Source organism: Theobroma cacao, chromosome 4 (genome assembly GCF_053813885.1).
Source record: "Theobroma cacao isolate CCN51 chromosome 4, ASM5381388v1, whole genome shotgun sequence".
NCBI classification, from domain to species: Eukaryota; Viridiplantae; Streptophyta; class Magnoliopsida; order Malvales; family Malvaceae; genus Theobroma; species Theobroma cacao.
In genome coordinates this window covers 37509862-37533152 of record NC_142642.1, presented here as the reverse complement: position 1 = coordinate 37533152, position 23291 = coordinate 37509862, and the positions used below count along the sequence as shown (strand labels likewise).

The 23291-nt window shown below is 35.8% G+C and overlaps 3 protein-coding genes, 1 long non-coding RNA gene and 1 pseudogene across 10 annotated transcripts; 3 read left to right on the top strand and 2 right to left on the bottom strand.

Annotated features, from left to right (window-relative positions):
- Positions 1–474: 474 nt before the first annotated feature.
- LOC18603086 (2-methyl-6-phytyl-1,4-hydroquinone methyltransferase, chloroplastic-like) lies at positions 475–3397 on the top strand. Its single transcript, XM_007034848.3, has 3 exons — positions 475–1206; positions 1533–1839; positions 2895–3397. The coding sequence occupies exons 1-3, from the start codon at positions 647–649 to the stop codon at positions 3048–3050; spliced, it is 1023 nt and encodes a 340-aa protein (XP_007034910.3). The 5' UTR covers positions 475–646; the 3' UTR covers positions 3051–3397.
- Positions 3242–3921, bottom strand: LOC18603085 (uncharacterized). Its single transcript, XR_016025926.1, has 2 exons — positions 3730–3921; positions 3242–3634 (listed from the first exon to the last, which is right to left on the bottom strand). It is a non-coding gene; the product is annotated as an uncharacterized LOC18603085 (long non-coding RNA).
- A 1099-nt stretch (positions 3922–5020) lies between these two features.
- Positions 5021–6748, top strand: CML11 (calmodulin-like 11). The gene is made up of 4 exons (XM_007034845.3): positions 5021–5214; positions 5310–5467; positions 5614–5694; positions 6393–6748. The coding sequence occupies exons 1-4, from the start codon at positions 5133–5135 to the stop codon at positions 6528–6530; spliced, it is 459 nt and encodes a 152-aa protein (XP_007034907.1). The 5' UTR covers positions 5021–5132; the 3' UTR covers positions 6531–6748.
- An 897-nt stretch (positions 6749–7645) lies between these two features.
- Positions 7646–13059, bottom strand: LOC18603083 (uncharacterized). Of its 7 annotated transcripts, none has more exons than XM_007034841.3 (12): positions 12927–13059; positions 12740–12799; positions 12466–12651; positions 12196–12390; positions 11894–12094; positions 11598–11798; positions 11292–11492; positions 10970–11170; positions 10665–10841; positions 10399–10599; positions 10064–10270; positions 7646–9899 (listed from the first exon to the last, which is right to left on the bottom strand). In XM_007034841.3, exons 2-12 carry the CDS (start codon positions 12780–12782, stop codon positions 8047–8049), a joined length of 3666 nt encoding a protein of 1221 aa, XP_007034903.3. In that variant the 5' UTR covers positions 12783–12799; positions 12927–13059; the 3' UTR covers positions 7646–8046. The 7 variants fall into 7 exon arrangements, with proteins under 7 accessions (XP_007034903.3, XP_088661536.1, XP_088661532.1 ...); XM_088805410.1 differs by having other exon boundaries at positions 12466–12600; XM_088805406.1 differs by lacking the exon at positions 12927–13059 and having other exon boundaries at positions 12740–12919.
- Positions 13060–17745: 4686 nt separating this feature from the next.
- On the top strand, positions 17746–21397 carry LOC18603082 (putative calcium-transporting ATPase 13, plasma membrane-type pseudogene; annotated as a pseudogene).
- Positions 21398–23291: the final 1894 nt, after the last annotated feature.

The following is a 23291-nucleotide window of genomic DNA, read 5'->3' as shown; positions in this document are numbered from 1 at the left end:
AGAGAAGTTGAATGTTTGATGCCAGAGTCGTGATAGAGATATGGGGCAGTGGGACAGAAAGTTTTGACTTGTAGAGAGGCTTCTTAAGTTGCAAATGCTTTCTTTCTGCTACTTGGATTCAGCTTAGAGGCTAAGAGGGATAACAATTAAGAACAATTAAAAAAGAGACACTTGAAATACATGACTGATGGTGAAGAAAATGGCCAATTAGTTGAGCATAATGAAGCGGACAACGACAAAGATATTGACCCTTGATACGGTTCGTTTTGATTCAAGGGGTCTGCGGGAGGACGACGACAAAGAAAAGGCCAAGCACGCTGTCGTTTCATGTGAGGCCCCCATTGCCTGTATTCTTTGAGTAGTCAGCAATCACTGTATCACAACCACCATACCGTGTGGTTCCAGTTTAATACAGAAATGGGTAGCTCTTAATCCTTCCTTTTCTGTACCCTTTCGTTTCTCACAAGCCTTTCTCACTTACATTTGTAGGCAGTTTTATTTCCTTTCTTTCTTACTTTCCAACGTTTGTATTTTGATAAAATTGGGGTAGGGTTTCCTTCTGTTGAATTATTAATATCACATGCTCTGAGAGATAGCAGACTATTTGGGCTTTGGTGTATCGGGGTTTTCACAATTGTATCATTTCATGGCCTCTTCAATGCTTACAGGAGCTGAAAATCTCAAGCTCATTGGTGGAGCAGCCCCAACAGGGTTAGGCTTCGTGGGGTCAAATTTTCATTTTAGGTGCTTGCCCCAGAAGGGTTTACTATCTTATAGCAAGAATCAAACGAGTAGAATCTTAGCACCCAGATGCAGTGTATCATCCTCGAGGCCTGCTTCTCAGCCTAGGTTCATACAACACAAGAAAGAAGCGTTTTGGTTTTATAGGTTTTTATCAATAGTGTATGATCATGTCATAAACCCTGGTCACTGGACAGAGGATATGCGAGATGAGGCGCTTGAGCCTGCTGATCTTTATGCTAGGAATTTGACAGTGGTAGATGTTGGGGGCGGAACTGGGTTTACTACTCTTGGCATAGTGAAGCATGTGGATGCCAAGAATGTCACAATTCTTGATCAATCACCTCACCAGCTTGCCAAGGCCAAGCAGAAGGAACCTTTGAAGGAATGCAAGATAATTGAAGGTGATGCGGAGGATCTCCCATTTCCTACTGATTATGCTGATCGATATGTGTCTGCAGGGAGGTAATATCTCCCTTTACCGTTCTTATATTAAAAATTTCCCATAATTTTTTCAGTTATGCAAAATAATCTTTATGTCTATAAGCAGTTTTTGGAGAATTGTAAAATTGGGTTCCTTTTAGAGCACTTTTGGTAGTGATAGTCATTTGTACGCTTTGAATGGGAAATTGAGGAATATAGCTTTAGAGATTTGTTACATTAAACAATGGCATTCTTTTCATATTTTTAGTTTTTTAGATGTTCAATTATATATTGGTGCATGTTCAATCTAGGTTCTTTGTAAGGTTTGTCTCTGATATTATATGTGGCTTTCTTTTTGCGTTCCTCAGTATTGAGTACTGGCCGGACCCACAGCGTGGGATCAAGGAAGCTTACAGGGTATTGAAAATAGGAGGGAAAGCCTGTATTATAGGTCCTGTGTATCCAACATTCTGGTTGTCTCGCTTTTTTGCGGATATGTGGATGCTCTTTCCGAAAGAGGAAGAGTATATAGAGTGGTTTAAAAAGGCTGGTTTTAAAGATGTGAAACTAAAAAGGATTGGTCCGAAATGGTATCGTGGTGTCCGGAGACATGGCTTGATCATGGGTTGCTCTGTGACTGGAGTGAAGCCATTGTCAGGAGACTCTCCACTTAAGGTAGTATACTTTTCATCTTTATATTTTTTGTGTATCTGGAAATGAATTTCTTGTGGCTAGTATATGTGGTTTCCTCAAGTTTACATTATATAGTTAAATAAAAAAGTTGAAAGTCCAATGTTCAACTCCTTGTGCTTGCTTACTATTTCTTCAAAGTAATCATACTGCATAATCTATTTAGTACTGTTGTTATTTACCTGGAAAAATTTTTCTTAGGATGGGTGATTAACTGATAAATGATTAGAATACCTTTCATATGGTTGTTGAAGAATTGGTTTCAATTAGTAGTAAAAGTTCATCCCCATTTTGAATTAAGATCCTGCATCATTCAAACTATTTTTTTGGAAAGTTTTTGGCTATGAGGTTCATAAGCCCATCCTGAGATCTTATAATTTGTCTCTGAGGATATCTGAATATAGACTTGGGGTTACTAGTTTTTGCTTTGAGCTTATTTAAACCATCTTAGCCATTTATAACAGCGTGCGATGGCCTGTTTTTCACCTTTTATTTCAAATTGGTGCCAAAGGATTTGTTAAGATTTATGCATGGAAGGTTTTGGAGAGAAAAAGCAAGTTAAAAGAAGCTACTATTGTTCTTCTACTTCTGTACTTCCTTCACATTTTGGTTTTTTGTACTCATTAGCTCATTTTGATCTTCAAATTTAAGATCTCTGCTCTACCTTTTACCATATGTCTGCACTTTTCCATCTTCCTGCTCTCAGATTTAAGAGTCTTGCTTCTTCCCTGCTGATTAAAGGAGGGAATTGGTAGACATTTTCTTAGGAATTCGATATCATGGTTCTGATTTTTATCTCATCTCTGCTTCTTAATCCTTTTTGTTCTTTCCATCTAGTTTATTAAGTTATGCCCATCTTGCATCTCTATGTTTTCAGTGCCTTCTGTCGTATTCTCGGTGTGATTTAGTTTCTTCAGTTACTCAGGGAAAACGAAAACAACAAAAACTAGCAATAAAAGTATTCTATACATTTTATAAACTTCAACTTTACTAGATTTTGTTCCTTCTATAGTACTGATGGGGTATGAATCTTGTTGCAGCTTGGTCCAAAGGCAGAGGATGTCCAGAAACCTGTTAATCCTTTTGTGTTCCTTTTGCGGTTTGTTCTTGGGGCAATAGCAGCAACGTACTATGTGCTGGTTCCCATTTACATGTGGCTCAAAGATCAAATTGTACCAAAGGGCCAGCCTATATGAAATGAGAGAAATGGAAAATGATGATCAAATTCTTCTGCTGGTGACTGCTTTATCTGACTGGTTATATCTGTTTGCTTCTCGTTGCAAGATTTAGTAACTAGCCATGCGAGATAACCAATTAGGAGAATAAATTGAAGCTTTACCCTCACTTTGTAGCTACCTTTTGCCTTAATAGAGCAGTATGTGTTGCACCAAAAAACAAAAAAAAAAAAAAACTGATCCCGAGATGTAATTTTTCGCTTGTAAAAAAGTCAACTCTTTCTGTTTCAATGATTGTCTAGGAGGAACCTTTTCTTTTGTATCCTGATACAGATATGTTCTGAGGAAATGGGCAGGAAATTGTATAAGGATCATTGTCTGATCTGATTGCTCTTGTGCTGGTGAACCTTTGCTGGGTTTATATAAAGGAAAATATAAAAAGTAATGATGGAACCTTCTTTTGAGAAATGCTGGAGTGCACATAGCATTCATAGCATTTTCCTTCAAAGAGTCTTTTTTAGTTCACTGATTACACAAGTCAGTTGCAACATACAGGGTTCCTCGTTTTCAGCTGGACGATGCATCTCTGTTCAGGGTTAAATCACCTACAATTATATACAGTATGGCTCATGATGGTTTCATTGATTGATATTCAAGTATATCAGAAGTATAATAAGAGTAATTGCAAGGAGATATTAACCACTAGATATTTGACAGGAAGGGAAGCTCCTCACCAGCTGAAGATTTTGTTGGAAGAGTTGCACTACAGGACCCGTACTGTTTGTCATACTGTTCATGGATTTTGGTCAGTGGCCAGGGCCTCTGAAACCGTCCCCTTCAGACAGGCCAGAGACCTGAACATTCTGCAAGTTTGAATGTCTGATCATTCAATTTCAACTGGGCTATGAAAATGGGTTTTCAAATCGTGACCGACCAAGACCATTAATCAAGCACACATTTAAAGGCTAGGCCTGCTAATTGATTACCCGGCGGAAGGCGACTTAGTCAGAACGCATAGGCAGAAAAATCGCAAATTTTCCTCAGTCAATTCCATGCCTAATATATCTTCTAGTATGGGCTTTGAAGGTTGAATCAAAGTCTAAACTGTCGACCAAGACTGTGTCTCTGTCTCTGCTTATTTCTTACGTGTTGATTTCGCGTCGATCTCCTTGCCCAAGCAGAGTATTTTATTAGCATTTAGATTATATCCCAAGTTTTCTATTACTCACTTTGCCACAAATTTCAAAGAGTACAACCGTACTCAAAGCTAAGGTTTGCTGAGCCAAACCGCGTGGACAGCCATGCACATTTATAGTTTCCTCTCCTTTCTTTATTTATTGACTCCGGTTGTCGCTCTTAAGTTTCCTTAGATCCTTACTTACATTAAATTATACAATGACAAAATCCCACCATTCATAATCTTTTCTCAAACCCAAACTTAAATGACAAGTAAATATCCAGAAGATGGAGAAAAGGGGACCGCCAAAGCACGTTTGATTCTTCTTATCGTGTTGAAAAAAGAAGAGGGTAAACCTTTGAAACTTCTCTCAATGGGCTCGTGCAAGCAACGCAGCGTGCTTTCTGGGGTTGAAAAATAGTAATGGAAACAGTGTACACATCTCCCCATAGTCCCATACTTCCCTCCAGTCTTTTACTTTGAATGCTTTTGTAGTTTTGTCTCCTAAACATTAAAACCCTACAGCTGTCTTAAAATTTTAATTCCCCATATCTTATTCACTAATATACAAAGAGAAGTGCAATTAACTAGTTCATTAATCTCACCCAGAAAAAGAATTAAAGAAATGGAAAAAGGGTCATAATCTTGGACGGCTAGACAGTGGAGGGAGCAATCTGAAAAGCTATTAGCACTGTAACAACCATTTTAAGTCATAGGGTTGATTTGACTTTGATTATTAAACTCTTTTTAGTTTTAATTAAAATTTTAACTAAGAAATTTTCTTTAAACTTCTCCGCATTGGAATTCTACATAAACCCAGCTAAGCTTGAGCTATACTCAACAACATACACACATACTCTCTCTCCTTCCATCTCTCTCTCTCTCAAACTTCCCAACTTTCTTTAGCTTTCCAGGCAGCCAAACAAATGAACATGGGAGATATACTAACTGAAGAACAAATTGTTGAGTTCAAAGAAGCCTTCTGTCTCTTTGACAAGGACGGGGATGGTGAGTTTATTCTTCACTTCATGCTTAAAATGCAGCATAATTCTAGTTTTTTGTTACAGTCCTTATTGTTAATGATATTTTGCATGTTTTATTAGGTTGCATTACTGTGGAAGAACTGGCCACGGTGATTCGATCCCTGGATCAAAATCCCACGGAAGAAGAGCTCCAGGACATGATAAGTGAGGTTGACGCTGATGGGAATGGAACCATTGAGTTTGCTGAGTTCCTGAACTTGATGGCCAAGAAAATGAAGGTAAATGAATTGATACTATAAGCAATTTACCTGTTAATTATATGCAGCTACAGAAATGACTAGAAATCGGGAAAACGAGAGACAAAAGTTTAGCATTTAGCGAAGGAACTGACAAAGATTATATTTGTTCTGTGTCAAAAAACCAGGAAACTGATGCAGAGGAGGAACTTAAAGAGGCTTTCAAAGTTTTTGACAAGGATCAAAATGGGTACATCTCAGCTACTGAGGTAAATTATGATATCTTTTTCTTCACTTTTTTTAACCAAATTAACAGGTTCCCATGCATTATTTACACTTTTTCCCTTAAATGCAAGTCGTACAATTTAACCCAACTTTTCTCTTTTTCTTCCAAGGTTTATTCGATGAGAGAATTGTTGATATTAAAGGATTCAATCCGAAACTCTTAAAGCATTCAATTGAAAACTTTGACTTGGGTTTACAACCCTCCATCTTTTAGCTTTGCTTTTCACATTGAAAAGTATGAAAAATACAACTAGCAAAGGGGGCCGTTGCTATTGACTATCCATGATAGCTGGCATGTGAGGGAATAGAGAGAGAGAAAAAGAATTGGAAAAGATGACCAAAGGTTAACACAAGACAAATCATATGTTAAATGAGAGATATTGAGTATCTTTATTTTGCAATGTTCTACATTGGAATTTGCACAAACCCCAAAAAACAAAAAAGAAAATGAAATTCTTTATGGGGGTATTTCACATGTTTTCACCTAGTCCATGTAACTTTTCATGTGGGCATACATTTAGATGATAGGCTGTAATGTTTTTTTTTTTTCCTTTTTTGCATGCAATGAATATATATTGCATTTGGGGTTTTGCATCTGAATTATTTTATTATGTTTGAAAAGAATCTAAACCAGATTAGAAAAATTAATTAATTAATTTCCATTTTCTTTGATTGTGTGTAGCTGAGGCATGTCATGATCAATCTTGGTGAGAAGTTAACCGATGAAGAGGTGGAGCAGATGATCAAAGAAGCTGATTTGGACGGTGATGGTCAGGTTAACTACGAAGAATTTGTCAAAATGATGACTACCGTTGGATGAAAACAAAAAAGCCTCCTTCAACATCAACGATTTGATTAAAGATATTTTAATTAATTTTGTATTCAAAATTCGTTTTTGTTTCTATCCCCACCCCCCCTACCCCAAGAAGTAATTCCTCTTATTATTTGTTGTGTACTCTCTTTGTTGTAGTAAGTCAAATGATGTCCAATGACCAAAAGCTTAATTAGAATGACCTCACATTTTTAACTTTTGTTAAATATATTTCTCCATTTTATTCTTGTATTTCTAGTTGAAAATTTTCAATTGTTTCATTTTAAGTGAATTTGGAAAAAGGAAACAAAAGCTGTCTTTCTTCCATAGAAAGCATATATTTGGATGTAAATTTTATTATAATAGCACAAAAATGATAAATAAGATATAAATTTCATTTTGAGTTTAACTAAAAACGGTTGGAAACGTAAAATAACGATATTACGTGTAAATAACATAAATTTTAATAATATATATATATATCTCGATTTTAGATTTATGTATTGGGATAGATATTACGTGTAAATAACATAAATTTTAATAATATATATATCTCGATTTTAGATTTATGTATTGGGATACATTTTTCAAAATTACTTAAAATTTCATATTTCTTGAAGAAAATAATTTGAGGTGCTTGGTTAAATGGTAGCTCCTCCTCCATCTGAGTGCAAGGGAGGCATATAGATGTGAAATTTCTCCAACCTTGTTGCTCAATTAATTTCTGACTTTGACTGAGGATCAATGGTCGGTCTGACCATACAAAATTCCAAGCAGAAATGTATGTAATATGGCCGTCTTGGCCCCTTTCCCATTTGGCAAAACAACTACTTCTTTATTCAGCACTCTCCCATTCACATTTAGCCTTTTGCAATGAGCTTTTAACTCTGTATTTTTGTGTGCCCTTTGCCTCCAAAGAAAGGAAAAAAAAAAAAAAAACATAAGAGGTTTCTTTCATAGTGCTAATTAATTCTCTTCATGACCAAGTCCTTTAAATTCTTGCATTAAAAACATTTGAAAGGGAAAAAAATAAATAGATAAATCAATTATTAATTACATGCACATCAAATATTAAAGTGATAGTATGACCGATATATGCGTCACGAAAAACATGATATCGCAAAGGAAATAAAACTTCCAATTCTGTATTATAAATAAAAAATAAAAGAAATATTGCATTCAAAGGCAGCAAATGCTGCCTAACTTACAAAGTTTCTTCCCAGACCATACAAATTCTCTCAACCATCAGGAACTTACATCAACAGGCCAGTGTAAGTCTATACAAAATACAGAAAGAAAAACCAATTCCAGTCATATAGTTACAAGGTTATTTCACTCTATATCATTTCATCTCTCAAATGAATTAATTAAGCCACAGCTGATGTCTCCTCACCCAAAACTCCATTTGAGAAAAAACTTGAATTGGGAAATTGAAGAAGAAGAAAATAAAAACCCCAACCCAACCAAAACAAATAGTGAAAGAAAAAATGAAACTGGGAACATGAAAAAGGCATTCCAAAAGTGTTTAATTGATCACAGTTGCACAACACATGCAGGTGCCAAAGAGAGAAGTCCTAGGCTTGCGCTTTTCTTTACCTTTTGGTGGAGCAGGTGTGACTTCCTTAGGTGAAACCTTGGTTGCCTTCTTTGCAGCAGAATGGTTGTCTTGTTTCTTTGGAGTAATCAACATATGAGCTTCTTCTTCTTCTTCTCTCAAGAAACCAAGAAATGGAGTTTTTGACTTCTCAGAATCACATCTTTCTAATGTAACAACTTTCTCCTCCACTGGCATTGCTTCATAATGTAATGAATTTTTACCATGCTCAGTGTTTGCTAGTGGTTTTCCAAGAGTATCATCGGTCTGGCTTGAGAAGCTGTCGATTGTAGGCTTATCCTGATACAGCAAAGGGGTTTGATCTGATTCCTCTGCTCTCGCATGGATTCGAAGATCAAGATCAAAGCTCGGGGATTTCCGCATTTGAGCATGAATGCCCATGTTATCAGAATTTGATTCAGTGCTGAGCCTTCCCACACTTTCTTGTTGGTAATAATCACCATTGGCAATAGCAGGTGTTTCACCAATTGCACGTTGTTCACTACACTGTTTTGCTGAAGGCTTAGTCTCTGCCATTGTCACTGGAGTTGTTTTTGGACGATTTGAAAGATCCCATACAGGTTTCTCACCAGCCAATTCAGCCATGGAAATTACACTTTTCTCTGTCAAGTTTTGATTTGAATGAGATGGGCTAAGAAATGCTTCTGCTTGTTCTATAGGATATGAATGAGATATACATTGCTCTCCACTTTCTCTGTTTGATGTATCATTTCCAATGGAATTTAAATCTTCAATTTTTTCCAGCATTTCTTCGATAATGTTCTTCTCTTCTGATTCTTCTTTGTCTTTTTGATCTGTGAGAAAAATATCTGCAGAAATCACTGCATGGTCAGTGACCAAGTGAATTTCTTTCTTTTGTGAGTCCTTTTGTTGATCCTCAATAGCTCCATTCTGGTAGTTAATTGGCACATCAATGAGGAGACCGTTCTCGACAGTCTTTGCCTCCTCAAATTGAGAGTCCTTACTGCTCGTAGAATCACAAGAAGTATCGAGCAGACATCTTGTTTCCTCCTTCACATGACCATTCATCATAAATTGAGGTGGAGAGGCACTTGGCTCATCAGCGTTTGATCCTTCTTCAGACTCCATGCCATTTGATTTTTCGATTGACTCCTCTTCAGATTGAATTTGGCAGTGAGAAAGCTTGCTATCTCCATTTTCTGATTCTTCCCTTACCAATATGGCTTTATGAATAGGAACTATGCCTTTGTCTTCAGTTTCGGAAACTTCCAGTTGCAAATTCGGTGTCTCATCTGCCAGAATAACTTCTGCTTGTGATTCAGGGGAATCAATTTGAATTGACTTCATCTCACTTGGTAACTCTCCATTGCATTTGGCTTCAACTTCATTAGGCAAATCCGTCATTGTGGTGGTTGTTTTTCCTAAACTGTTCCCAGCCTCATCCCCATCCCTAAGTTCAAAATTCTCTTCATTGCGCACTTCTTTGGTTGCCATCTCTTTCACCCAAAAATCAACCGTTTCCTTTTCTATCTTCGAACTGGAATCACGACAAACACTCTCGACCATATCAGTTGATATGCTAGGATCTGAAATGAAACCATTTTCCTGATCTGGACATGTTAAATATGGTATGATCACATGCTCACTTTTCTGTGGCCCATTGCACGCTTGTACCAGTTGCTCAGTGTGGATTTTGGCCAATTCATACTGTTCAGGCTCTAGAACTTTAGGTTCTTGAGGTACTGAATCATGTGAAGTAGAAGATGCTGCATTGGAAGTTGAATCTCTAGTCCCCTCATCCTCTGTTGCAAAATAAGTAACAAAGAATTAAGGTGGATTTCTTGTGTTATAGTTATATTTAACTCTACCAACATTTTGATTCTTAATAAATAAAAAAAAATTAAAACAAATAGATATTGATGATTTATCAGTATCTTCTAAATCTAACTAACAGAAGAGTGCTAACCTTTCATCATGGAGTTCTGATTCTCGAAATGATGACTTATTCCAGATGGATTCTCCTCCAAATTTGATTCTTGTTGCTTCTCATGATCTTTCAAGTTCTCGGGTGAAGAAGCTGGTTGGGTTTCCCTGCCTTCATCAGCAGCTTCACTTGGTTTTGCTTCAACTTTTGTACACTCAGCTAGTGGATGAAGTTCAGTTTTAACTTGTTCTATAAACATGGACGGACTAAATTATGTTTTATAGGGGTTGCTAGATGAACAGATCAAATATGCAACTCAAACAAAAGGAAATAAATTGGAGTTTAACTAGTGCATGCTAGAATGAGAATTTACTAACCTCGCCCTTCTAGTGTCTGGTTATGAAGAGTATCTACTACTGCCATTTGGTAACCAGAAGCCAATTCTGCCTCTGCCCCTGTTTTATTACAATCTTCACCTTCAGCTGCAGGAATGGTTAGATTTTTTTCTTCAACATCACCTGCATGATCATCTTTTGCCAGAGGTTTTTCCTGAGGTTCAGCATTTGTGTTGTCCTCTTCTGCATTTATCAGGATTGTAAGTAGACAACCACATATAGGCAAATAAAATGCTGCATTTACTAACCTTTCTCATCCTGTTTTGGATTGTCACCATGAGGATCTGCTGTTCGCTCAGAATCACTGGAAACCAACCCGTTCTCATTTCCATTAGTATTTTCATCTTGTCTTTCTGCTACATCTGTGCTAGAAACTTCTTGTGAGGATTTTTCTTTAGTTTCATCGTTTATGTTAATATCTTCTTCTGCACCAGTTCCACAGCATTATAAATATACAACATAATTTAGCAAGTGAGATGCTGAAACTTATGTTTTTCTGCAGTAGTTCATTGGAATTGCAACATATTGGCAAGCAAAAGCTGTTTGTACTAACCTTTCTCATCCTGTTTTTGGTTTTCAACACAGGGAAATGCCATTACATCAGGATCACTAAAACCCGACCCTGTTTCCATTTCATGAGTATTTTTATCTGCAGCTGTAGGAACTAGGTGATTTTGTGCTTTTGTTTCATCTGTACTAGCGACTTCTTGCAAGGATTTTTCCTCAGCTTCAAGATTTGTGCTACTATCTTCTTCTGCGTCAGTCCATCATGTTATAAGTAGAAAGCTATATTGTAGCAAGTGGTGATGCTGAAATTATGCGATTGTATATAGACAATCATATACCAGCAAGCAAGATATACGCTATGAACTAACCTTTCTCATCCTGCTTCTGGTTGTCAACATGAGGAGATGCTATTCCATCAGGTTCACTAGAAACCAAATCTGGCTCATTTCCATGAGAATTTTTATCTTCAGCTGCAGGAACTAAATTATCTTGTCCTGTTGCCTCATCTGAGTAAGCAGCTCCTTGCAAGGATTTTTCATTAGCTTCAGGAATTATGTTACTACTGTCTTCTGCGCCAGTCCATCATCATCATGCATAGAAAAACATATTTTAGCAATCATTGGGATTGTAAATAGACAACTATATAGTGGCAAGAAAATGCTTTACTGACTAACCTTTCTTATCCTTTTTCTGGTTGTCAACATGAGGAGATGCTATTCCATCAGGTTCACTAAAAACCAAATCTGTCTTATTTCCATGAGTATTTTTATTTTCAGCTGCAGGAACCAAACAATCTTGTCCTGTTGCCTCATCTGTGTAAGCAGCTTCTTGCAAGGATTTTTCCTTAGCTTCAGGAATTATGTTACTATGGTCTTCTGCGCCAGTCCATCATCATTATACATAGAAAAAAATTTTAGCAATCATTCGGGTTGGAAATAGACAAGCATATAATGGCAAGAAAATGCTTTACCTTTCTCATCCTGTTTCTGGTTGTCAACATGAGGCGATGCTATTCCATCAGGTTCACTCGAAACTAAATCTGTCTCATTTCCATGAATATTTTTATCTTCAGCTGCAGGAACTAAACAATCTTGTCCTGTTGCCTCTTCTGTGTAAGCAGCTTCTTGCAAGGATTTTTCTTTGGCTTCAGGAATTATGTTACTATGGTCTTCTGCGCCAGTCCATCATTATACATAGAAAAAACAATTTATCAATCATTGGGATTGTAAATAGCCAACTATATAATGGCAAGAAAATGCTGTACTGACTAACCTTTCTCATCCTGTTTCTGGTTGTCATCATGAGGTTCTGCCGCTCCCTCGAGATTAGTAGAAGCCAAACCTGTGTCTTTTTCACTTTTATATGCATCTTCAAATGCAGGAACTTCATGATTTTGTCCCTTGACATCATCTGTTGGAGCAGCTTCTTGCAGAGATTTCTTGCCCTTAGTTTTCATGTCATCTTCTTCTGCATTAGCCCATCAGAATTGTAAATAGAAAAAAAAAACATATTTTTAGCAATTAAAATGCCGAATTTACTAACCTTTATTTTCTGTTTTTTGGTCGTCAACATTGGGATCTTCTCTGCCTACATCACTAGAAGCTAACCCTGTATCTTTTCCTTGAAAACCCTTATCTTGAGCTGTAGGAACTACATGATTTTGTCCTTTGAAATCATCTGCATAAGCAACTTCTTTTTGAGATATAACCTGAGTTGTATTATCTTCTTCTGAAATAGCACACAAGCATTATAAGTAGCCAAAACATGTAGTACTTTTCAGCAATCATTTTTCAAAAACACATTTTGATAGGCTTACCTCTCAATCCAGATGTGTTGTTGTTCCCCATTTCATTTCCCATGTTCAATTCACCAAGCCCTGAATATAATGAAGCAGTTAGATCAATGCTTGGGGTAGTCCACTATGATAGCCAGACGCTTTCCAGTTGAACTATATGAACTAAAGGGAGCCTGATTCAAGATAAACGGTGTCCAAAAAACCTTACCATTATGATGATGATATTCACATGCAAGTAACTATAAACATTTGAGTACAGCTAGATTTCTGTGAGCCTGCCAGGGTGTTAGAGCAGTTGATGAATTGGTTACTTCATTGGTATTGCTTAAAGCATAAGCCTGAGTCGGGTCACCTGTCAGCCTAATTGATATATCTGACTAAAGGTAGCACAACATTTGCCTTATTCTCCTATCTTTTGTGTGTGACATTGACATTCAGGGACCATAAAACTTTATAGGAGTGCTATCCGTTAGAACAACATTAACTATTTAATGTTCACCGTAGGCGACTCAAATCTACCTATTACTGTCTTGGACATAAAATTTAATGTTGAGCTGATTTCTTAAATAGGATTATTCCCAATTGTAGGTAATCTCGGAAGAACAAATAGGTTAGTCTAAACTTTCTAGGCATTCATGTCTGCATGTAGATATGCAATAGAGGTGTTTAGATGGCATGTTCTCAATTTGTTAGTCCTAGGAACAGGTACATAACGCCGCCTGCTGTAGTGTTTTTTTAGGATACCTTTTATATTTTGCCAAGCAGAAACATGTTGGAACATAAATGAGTTGGATTTTAGGTCGGCTGATCTTAGACATTTAAGAAAAATATAATAAAAAGCCTTATTTTTCTCAGATCATCTCCTCATTTTAGTCTGAACATTGATAAAGCATATAGAGAAAGGACCTACATGGCTGTCCACAGCTGACCCTTATGATCAAAAGATGGCCAAAGGGACATGATTAGAATCCAAAGACAACTAAAAAAACCCAGCAAACTTTGTAACTTTTATGGTCCAGATGAAGTAGTCTATTGTCAGATTGGGAGGTATCCAAAATGAAGATTATATCTATTGGCTTGTTTAAGCAATATGTTGATCTGGGATTGGCCAGCTTTAGGTGACCTAACTAATCTTTACCCTGTAATGGGTATGGAATAATTGTTCTGATAAGGCCATGAACAGGGTGGGTCTGTTCTTCAAAGATATCTTGGTCTTAAAGCTTGTTCTTGTTGCAGCAGGGTGGTTAAGGACATGTATATTTTAATGCTAAACTCATCATGGTTGTGTATTTGCTTTTATAAACCTTTACCTTTGAACAAGCTCAAAAGCTAAGTAAGAGGACCCTTCCATCTTCTTTTTCTCATTGAGGGGAATGACAGGGATGGTGGGTGGATATCCACCATAATCACTTCTTTAACAAAAGATTAGCCATTGAAATGATTGTACCATCTGGGGGGTAGTGACTCTGCCATTTCCCTCTAATCAAAGTAAATTAGTAAAGCTTGTGCACGGAAATTAAGGGGCTTTTGGTCACCCTATTGGAACAGAATGGCTCTCCATATCTTTTAGGTGACATGAATCAACTAATCATCCTTGTTTAGTAGTATTCTTGTGACAAAAAATAAACAAATAAATGGAAATTGCTCTTAAGTTCACAATGGATGGAAGTGTGAACTAATCATTGACTAGAAATCTATATTAAATTGAATTTGGATATTATGGTTTACTTATTCACAAAAAACAACCTCCGATTTTAAAATAATTATTGGACTTCCGATTATTGTATGATGGGTTGATAAAACCCATTTAACATTGCAGCTTATGCTTAGCTGGGCTTTGTTGAACAACATTGGACTCAATTGGGCCTTAGGTCCTGTGTTATTAGAAAATTACTAGCAATGCAAAACACTCAGATCCAATTAGCCCAGAGAAATATGAATAGAAAGGAATAAAAATAAATAAAAATTCAAAAACATATAACAGACATCAAATATATCAGTCAAACAGAGTTTTAATATGGTTCACTAGTTAAAAAAAGAAGAAGAAGAAGAGTTGAAGTGATAATGTCTCTTTATTCCATGTTTGCAGTGTTGCTTAAAGACAAAAAATGTCATAGTAAAGGACTAAAGGTACCCTTAGAGTCCATTCCACGTCCAAAGTTGTTTCTTGTATGATCTTCTGTTTCTATTTGCTCACCCCATTGTTTGGGCTTTAGACCCAGGCTGGTACTGCTAAAATGATCAAATGTTTGAACCCAGTTTTTTTCCAAGTTGATTTACAAAGAGAGGAGACCCTGCGATTAGATCATTAATTGGTAAGCATATTCGAGGAAGAGCAAATATTGACCAAGTCAATATAATTAACGTACGTAGGCAAAGAATACCATCACGTGTCGCCGCATCTTCTCTAACGCGGCATGCCCATCGGTTTCACTTTGGGATAAGGCTAAGCCAGAAAGTTTGAACAAAGTACAATCTCTCTTTTTCAAAGTTTGTTAAATGGGGACACCAACAATTCCCATTCTTTGGGGATAGAAATGAATTAAAATAGAATTCCTTCAACTTTGGTTGATAGAAGAAACTAGGTTGCGATCTTCATCACTGTTTCAACCTTCCTATCGATATCATCATCCAACTTACGTACAAGTTACAACAATATGCATGCTCAACTATCTCTTCATGTTCAGGGTCGAAACTCAGAACCCTTCGCCTATCTACTCTAAACCAGAAGGCCATAGTAAGAAAAAATGGAGATAGTGAACTATTCAGCTGCAGATTTAATGTGTTCCCTCATAGTTAAATTACCAGGACTAACTAATTTGAGTAAGTTGGGCTACTCCCACCGTTACTATTGGAGCTTTTCTTTTCATCTTCATGTGGAATCTAATTCATAGCTTCCACCCTTTTTTCCTGTCTAATTCCTAGTGTTTCCTTTATGTCATTCAAACACGAATCAAATTCAAAGTTCATGAAGATACTTTTCTTTTAGCTTTCAAAAATCAAATATTATACTTTAAAAAAAAAACTCGAACATTTGACTCATTGATTAGTATATAATTTCTCTACTTAAAGAATAAAGTTTAAATTGTCTTTTTTTTCAATTATAAAAAAAAAATCAGATATTAATGTTGAACTAAAGTTTCAGAAGAATTGATCAGGGTGTGCCTTCCCTAAACTACATATTTGTGCTAAGCTTTGTGTGGTATTATGTAATTAATTTGATCAGCTAGCTCTTAAATGTACTAATTTATATTCTCCAACATGGTAGTTTCCACTCAAATTCATTGATAAGCGGAACTGGGTGCACAGATTTAATGTGTGCCCTCATAGTTAAATTACCAGGACTAATTATTTTGTGTAAGTTGGGCTACTCCCACCATTACAGTTGGAGCTTTTCTCCTCATTTTCATGTGGAATCTAATTCCTAGCTTCCACCCGTTTTTCCTGTCTAGTTCCTAGTGTTTCCTTTTTGTCATGCAAACACGAATCCAATTCAAAGTTCACAAAAGCTTATTACTTTTTTTAAGCCTTCAAGAATCGAATATTATACTATTCAAAAAGAAAATGACACCCGAACGTTTAATTCATTAATTGGTACAGAATTTTTTTATATAAAGAATAGAGTTCGAATTTTCTTTCTCTCAATTATAAAACAAAAAAAATTAAATATTAATATTGAACTAAATTTTCAGAGAAATTGATCATGATGTGCCTTCCCTAAACTTCATATTTGTGCTAAGCTTTGTAGTATTATGTAATTAATTTGATCAGCTAGCTCTAAAATATACTAATTTATATTCTCTAACATGGTACTTTCCACTCAAATTCGTTGATAAAACTATAGACTATAGACTATATGCTACCACATTAGTCAAAATCTGCATTCCTCACCAAGGGAATCAATATTTTTATGATCATAACAATATGTACATGATTTTAAATTATTATATGACTAGCTTTACAGATTGGTAAGAAATCTGAAAGCGGTTTTTTTTTTCAAACAAATACACAAGATCAAGCCGACACATTTTCCCCCTCTATTTATTAGAAAGGAAGCCTGGGCTCTTCTTCCTCCATCTACAATCCAAAGCCAGCATTAATGCTTCACATGTGTGCATTAGTTAAACATTATTATTATTCCCTACATATTATTATTGATTAAATTTGTATTTTCAATACCCAAAAATAAAACAAGTTGCAATATCCAAATTGTTGGTCTATTTGGAATCTTAGAGCCCAAGATTTTCATTTGCTTAATGAGCTCAGTTAAGATATTTCATATTGAACTATATAATATTTAATTTTAAATTGAGCTATATATAATAAAAAATAAAGACACCATATTTGGATAAAGAAATTCAAGTCAAAATCTATTTAATTCAAATTTCACTTTCCTCTTACAGATTTAATTAATTTGTTTTTGCTAATTTTTTTTTGGATTCTCTCAATTACAATTTATTCAATTGTCTGTTGCATAAAAATTGATGAGTTCCAATTGGTTTCTGAAAATTTTGTTAAAGATGTTTCTTAAAATATGTTAGAGTAAAATTGTATGGAAGTAATTCTTTTTTATATGAAATCTTTAAAATAGTTATAGCAGTTACTGATAAGATGGATTTATTAGTGGAGATTTTTTATTATTTTGATAGTACATTGATTGTTTTTTATTATTTTATCTAAAAAAGTTTAAAAGAAAATATTGTTTTCTATGAAATTTTTTTTATTTTTTTATTAATATTCAATAGTTTTTCAATTAATTAAAAAGATTTGATTAATTCCTAATTATGTGAGATGAATTTGATGAGGATACACCACGTACAAAAATATACGAAGCGAGAGATTTCAGGAAGTTGGTTCAAGGAATTTGCATGTAAACTTCCGAGAAACGTTTCTTTAAGTCTAAGAAAAGTTCCGAACAATAGATTAAGGAAAACAGTACACAACGCGTGGAATGGACAAAGAAATTAGAATACCGCAGGAACTATACGCTGCATAGACCTATAAAGCCAGACAGCATTTCTCTTTTTCCGATATCAGGTTACGTTTTTTGGTGAACAAATCACAATCAAAGTACTAGCTAATAGATATCTGTGAACCAAACAGTACACATTGTCGTTTCGTTTATAGTCTATCATCTTTTTTTTGCATACTCTTTTTTCTTCTTCTTCTTCTTCTTCGTTTTCCCTTATTCGGGGTGTTTCTATTCATGACAACCATTCTCCGCTCAAACTTGCTTGGCATTGAATGGATAATCCATGTACCTGCCACCCTTAGCAAACCCAAAAAGAAATGGCACACCATTTTCACTACCATTTATTGTTCTAGAACCTTTTCATCCCTTGTCATCAAGCCTCCAGCAGCCAAAGCAAAAACCAAGGATATTCATCGCTCCTCATCTCATGTTTCACTCACTGTTACACAAGAAAACAGTCTTTTCCAAGTTGATCAAACAACTCTCATTGAGGTAGTCAAAGAGAAAAAAATCGATTGGTTGCAGAAACTTGATGGGGTTGATGGTGTGGCTTCTGCTCTTGGAACCAACACCCAGGTCGGCATTTCTGGCAGCACCGAGGACATTGCTCACCGACATGAAGCATTCGGTTCCAACACGTATAAGAAACCGCCAACAAAGAGCTTTTTCCATTTTGTCATTGAAGCTTTTAAAGACCTTACTATAATGATTCTTTTAGGATGTGCAGCACTTTCACTTGGCTTCGGAATCAAAGAACATGGACTCAAAGAAGGTTGGTATGACGGTGGAAGCATTTTTGTAGCTGTCTTTCTTGTCATTGCAGTTTCTGCTATAAGTAACTATAGGCAAAACAGACAGTTTGACAAGTTATCAAAAGTCAGCAACAATATTCAGATTGATGTTGTACGAGGAGGTCGGCGCCAACAAATCTCAATATTTGATATAGTTGTTGGAGACATTGTTTGCCTAAAGATTGGAGACCAAGTTCCTGCTGATGGATTGTTCTTAGAAGGACATTCCTTGCAAGTTGATGAATCGAGCATGACCGGGGAAAGTGACCATGTCGAGGTAAATCGCAGCCAAAATCCGTTCTTGTTTTCAGGGACCAAGGTGGCTGATGGGTACGCTCGGATGCTTGTCACTTCGGTTGGAATGAATACTATGTGGGGCCAAATGATGAGCCAAATCGGCCGGGACACTAACGAACAGACGCCCTTACAAGCTCGTTTAAACAGGCTGACCTCATCAATTGGTAAGGTTGGCTTAGCAGTTGCGTTCCTGGTTCTTGTCGTTTTGTTGGTTCGTTACTTCACAGGCAATACAACAGATGAGAATGGAAACCGGGAGTTCAATGGAAACAAGACAAAGGCCGATGATATAATAAATGCTGTTGTTGGAATCGTAGCTGCCGCTGTTACCATTGTTGTAGTCGCAATTCCAGAAGGACTGCCACTAGCTGTCACACTGACTCTTGCCTATTCGATGAAGAGAATGATGGCAGATCAAGCAATGGTAAGAAAGCTCTCTGCCTGTGAGACAATGGGCTCTGCCACCACAATTTGCACCGACAAAACAGGCACTCTCACGCTCAACCAAATGAAAGTGACCAAATTTTGGCTCGGCCAAAAATCTATGGAAGAGGGTGCTTCTTCAATTTCTCCATTTGTTGTTGACTTGATCCATCAGGGAGTTGCTTTAAACACAACTGGAAATGTTTACAGAGCTTCTTCAGGATCAGAATTCGAGTTCTCAGGTAGTCCTACAGAAAAGGCAATCCTTTCTTGGGCTGTCTTGGAACTGAATATGGATATGGAGAAAATGAAGCAGAGTTGTGCGATACTACAAGTTGAAGCCTTCAATTCTCAGAAAAAAAGGAGTGGGGTTTTGATTGGGAAGAATGGGGCTGACACTGTCCATGTTCACTGGAAAGGAGCCGCGGAGATGATTCTAGCAATGTGCTCAAGCTACTACGATGCTTCTGGAATCGTGAAAGATCTCAATGATAGCGAAAGGATGAAATTTGAGCAAATTATTCAAGGAATGGCAGCGAGCACCCTCAGGTGCATTGCTTTTGCCCATAAACAAGTTCCAGAAGAAGAGTATGGAAATCTAAAAGAGCAGAAAAAGGTTAAAGAAGACAGCTTGACCCTGTTAGGACTGGTGGGCATAAAGGATCCATGCAGACCTGGAGTGAAGAAAGCTGTGGAAGATTGCCAATATGCTGGAGTAAACATCAAAATGATTACCGGCGACAATGTTTTCACTGCAAGAGCTATAGCTACTGAATGTGGGATTCTCAGGCCTGGTGACGACATGTCCAGTGGTGTGGTGGTAGAAGGCGAGGAATTCAGAAATTATACACCACGAGAGAGGATGGAGAAAGTTGACAAAATCCGAGTGATGGCAAGATCCTCTCCTTTTGATAAGCTTCTTATGGTACAGTGCTTGAAACAGAAAGGGCATGTAGTTGCAGTCACTGGTGATGGCACAAATGATGCACCGGCACTCAAGGAAGCAGATATAGGACTGTCCATGGGAATTCAGGGAACTGAAGTGGCGAAAGAGAGCTCAGACATTGTCATCTTGGATGATAATTTCGCTTCTGTTGCCACAGTCTTGAGGTGGGGAAGATGCGTCTATACCAACATCCAGAAATTCATTCAATTCCAGCTCACGGTAAATGTTGCTGCACTTTGTATTAACTTTGTAGCAGCAGTTTCAGCAGGTGAAGTTCCTCTAACAGCGGTCCAGTTATTGTGGGTGAACTTGATTATGGACACATTGGGTGCTCTGGCTCTTGCTACAGAGCGGCCTACAAAGGAGTTGATGGAGAAACCACCCGTTGGTCGAACAAAGCCACTCATCACAAATATCATGTGGAGGAACCTACTTGCACAAGCTTTATACCAGATAGCTGTGCTTCTTACCTTACAATTCAGAGGTGAATCAATCTTTGGCGTAACAGAGAAGGTAAATGATACCTTGATCTTCAATATTTTTGTCCTTTGCCAAGTGTTCAACGAATTTAACGCTAGGAAGCTGGAAAAGAAGAACGTATTTGAGGGCATACACAAGAATAAGTTGTTTATGGGGATCATCGGGATAACAATTCTTCTTCAAGTGGTGATGGTTGAATTTCTGAAGAAGTTTGCAGATACGGAGAGGTTGAATTGGGGCCAGTGGGGTGCCTGCAGTGGATTTGCGGCCGTGTCTTGGCCCATTGGTTGGGTTGTCAAGTACATTCCAGTTCCAGAGAAACCCTTTTTTAGCTATCTCAAATGGAGGAAGTAGGACATCATGAAATCAGAATTGCTGCTTATTGTTTTTTTTTTTTGTAATTTTTTGAGTAAATTGTTAGAAATGATCAGCAGTCCATTAATTCTTGTAAACTAATTTATATTTTTAGCATCTTCATCTGTGCAGATTACTGAAATAATTAACTTTACATCAAAAAAAAAAAAGGGAAAAAAGTAGTTTTGTTTATGATGGGCTGATAGTACCCATTAAAGGTTTGAATAGCAGGTTGTGCTTAGCTGGGCTTTGTTGAAAAACATTGGACTCAGTTAGGTTCTAGGTCCTAAGTTATTGGATTAATACTAGAATGAAAAACACTCAGATATCCAATTAGCCCAAGGAAAAAACATTTGAAACTATGGTATCTTTTATTAGTCCTATTGTTTTTAATTGAATTTATGATAAAATCATCTTATTTTACTTCCATGAAAAAAGAATAACAAAAATTTAGCCTTAACTTACAATTTTGCATGCTTCCCTTCCAACTTTCTTCCTTGAAGTGTTTTCATATTAAGCAATCAGAAAAAGTTTTTAATTAAAAAAAAATCAAAGTGGTTAAATACATTAACGCTTTCAAATTTTTATCATAATTAAATATGAGTCTATTAATTTTTAAAATGAATAATCAACTCAAAAAAAAATTTGTTAGACATATAAGTTTTGCCGTCAATTAACCGTTAATATTTTAATTAGTTTGATGATGTAATAATATTTTTAAAATAATTTTATCTTTTATTTTTAAAATTTTTATTTTTTAAAATTTTTTAAATTTTCTCTCTTTTTTCTGAAAAAAAAAAAAGCTCTTAATGCTACCATGCTGCTATCGGTGACGCTCCCCTAAAAAGCGCATGCTGCTCTCAAGGAGAGCACCAAATCCCGAGATTTGGGCTGCGTGGCTAGATCTCGTGGTCCCTTGTGAAGATCTAGTCAAATCTAGCATTTTACGAGTCAAATTCAACTATGAGGTGGCCAGTGTAAGGGAGCACCGCTAACTGACATGAGATAAAGAAAAAGTGAAAAAAAAATATTTTAAACATTTCGACATTGACATTATTTACACATTTAGAACGAATTTTGCATTTTAAAAATTAATAGGCTTACACGTTGAATTAGAGTCAAAAATAAAAATATCAATGTTCTTTACTTTTAATTAAATAATTATTTTATTTTTTCAACAACTTGAATCCATTTATAACTTCAATGTAAGATTATTAAAATTACAAATATATGACATATCAATCATATGGAGTTTTAAAAAGGTTCATCCGTTTATAAAAAAACAAATGAAATTTGAAGTTATAATGTCTTTCTATACTATCGAAAAATGTTGACTCGGAGTGTAAACTTGATAGGGTTGACCATTGACATTTGATGGTGGTTAAGTCATTTTCCTTGTAAAGGTGCTCTTGAAGTACATTCCACGTCCGAGTTGTTCTTCTAATGTTTTCTGTTTCCATTCGATCGGCCCCTTGTATGGGCTTTAGACCCAGTTTCAAAGTCGATTTACAAAGCCATTCGGTTTAAATTTTTTTTTAATTTATTTTAAAAAATTTAAATAAATATTTAATTTTTATTACATACAATTAAATTTTTATATTTTAATTTTAAATTAAATATATTTTTATAATTAATGATTAATAAATTATTATTAATCAAAATATCACTTATTATTTTATATTCATATGACATTAATTTAATATTGATGTAAAGATAAAAAATATTACCATAATTATGTTATTATGTCAAATTAGTATATCATGTCATATCAATTATAATATTTTAATATACCATGTTAACATTATACGACATGAAATGATAAATATATTTTGATTAAATCAATCATTAATCACAAAATCTTATTTAATTTAAAATAAAAATATAAAAATTTATTTGATTCAAAATAAAAATATAAAAACTTAATTGAATATAATAAAAATATAAAAATTTATTTAAATTTTTTAAATATTATATCAATTTCTAATTACATATTTATTTAAAAGAGAGGACACCCCTTGAATAGAACCATAAATCGGTAAGTATACTTTGGGAAATAAACAGTCAACCAAAAATCTGTCTTACCGACGTGCACGTTGAAAATGTGTTTTCCTCGTCCGTCAAGAATAGCATCACGTGTCGCCGCATCTTCTCTAACGAGACATGCCAATCGGTTTCAATTTTAGTAGGAATGAGAATGGGTAAGGCTAAGAGACAAAGTTTGAACAGGATACCATATCTCTTTCTTATTTTTTGCTAAATGGGTACACCTACAATTCTCTTTCTTCGGGGATAGAAATGAATTAAAATAGA

Coding starts and splice junctions, on each gene's coding strand:
- LOC18603086 (XM_007034848.3), top strand. CDS start 647: ATGGCCTCTTCAATGCTTACAGGAGCTGAAAATCTCAAGCTCATTGGT. Junction 1,207..1,532: donor CGATATGTGTCTGCAGGGAG/GTAATATCTCCC, acceptor TGCGTTCCTCAG/TATTGAGTACTGGCCGGACC. Junction 1,840..2,894: donor CAGGAGACTCTCCACTTAAG/GTAGTATACTTT, acceptor ATCTTGTTGCAG/CTTGGTCCAAAGGCAGAGGA.
- CML11 (XM_007034845.3), top strand. CDS start 5,133: ATGAACATGGGAGATATACTAACTGAAGAACAAATTGTTGAGTTCAAA. Junction 5,215..5,309: donor CTTTGACAAGGACGGGGATG/GTGAGTTTATTC, acceptor ATGTTTTATTAG/GTTGCATTACTGTGGAAGAA. Junction 5,695..6,392: donor GGTACATCTCAGCTACTGAG/GTAAATTATGAT, acceptor GATTGTGTGTAG/CTGAGGCATGTCATGATCAA.
- LOC18603083 (XM_007034841.3), bottom strand. CDS start 12,782: ATGGGAAATGAAATGGGGAACAACAACACATCTGGATTGAGAG. Junction 11,799..11,893: donor CCAGAAACAGGATGAGAAAG/GTAAAGCATTTT, acceptor GGACTGGCGCAG/AAGACCATAGTAACATAATT. Junction 11,171..11,291: donor CCAGAAGCAGGATGAGAAAG/GTTAGTTCATAG, acceptor GGACTGACGCAG/AAGAAGATAGTAGCACAAAT.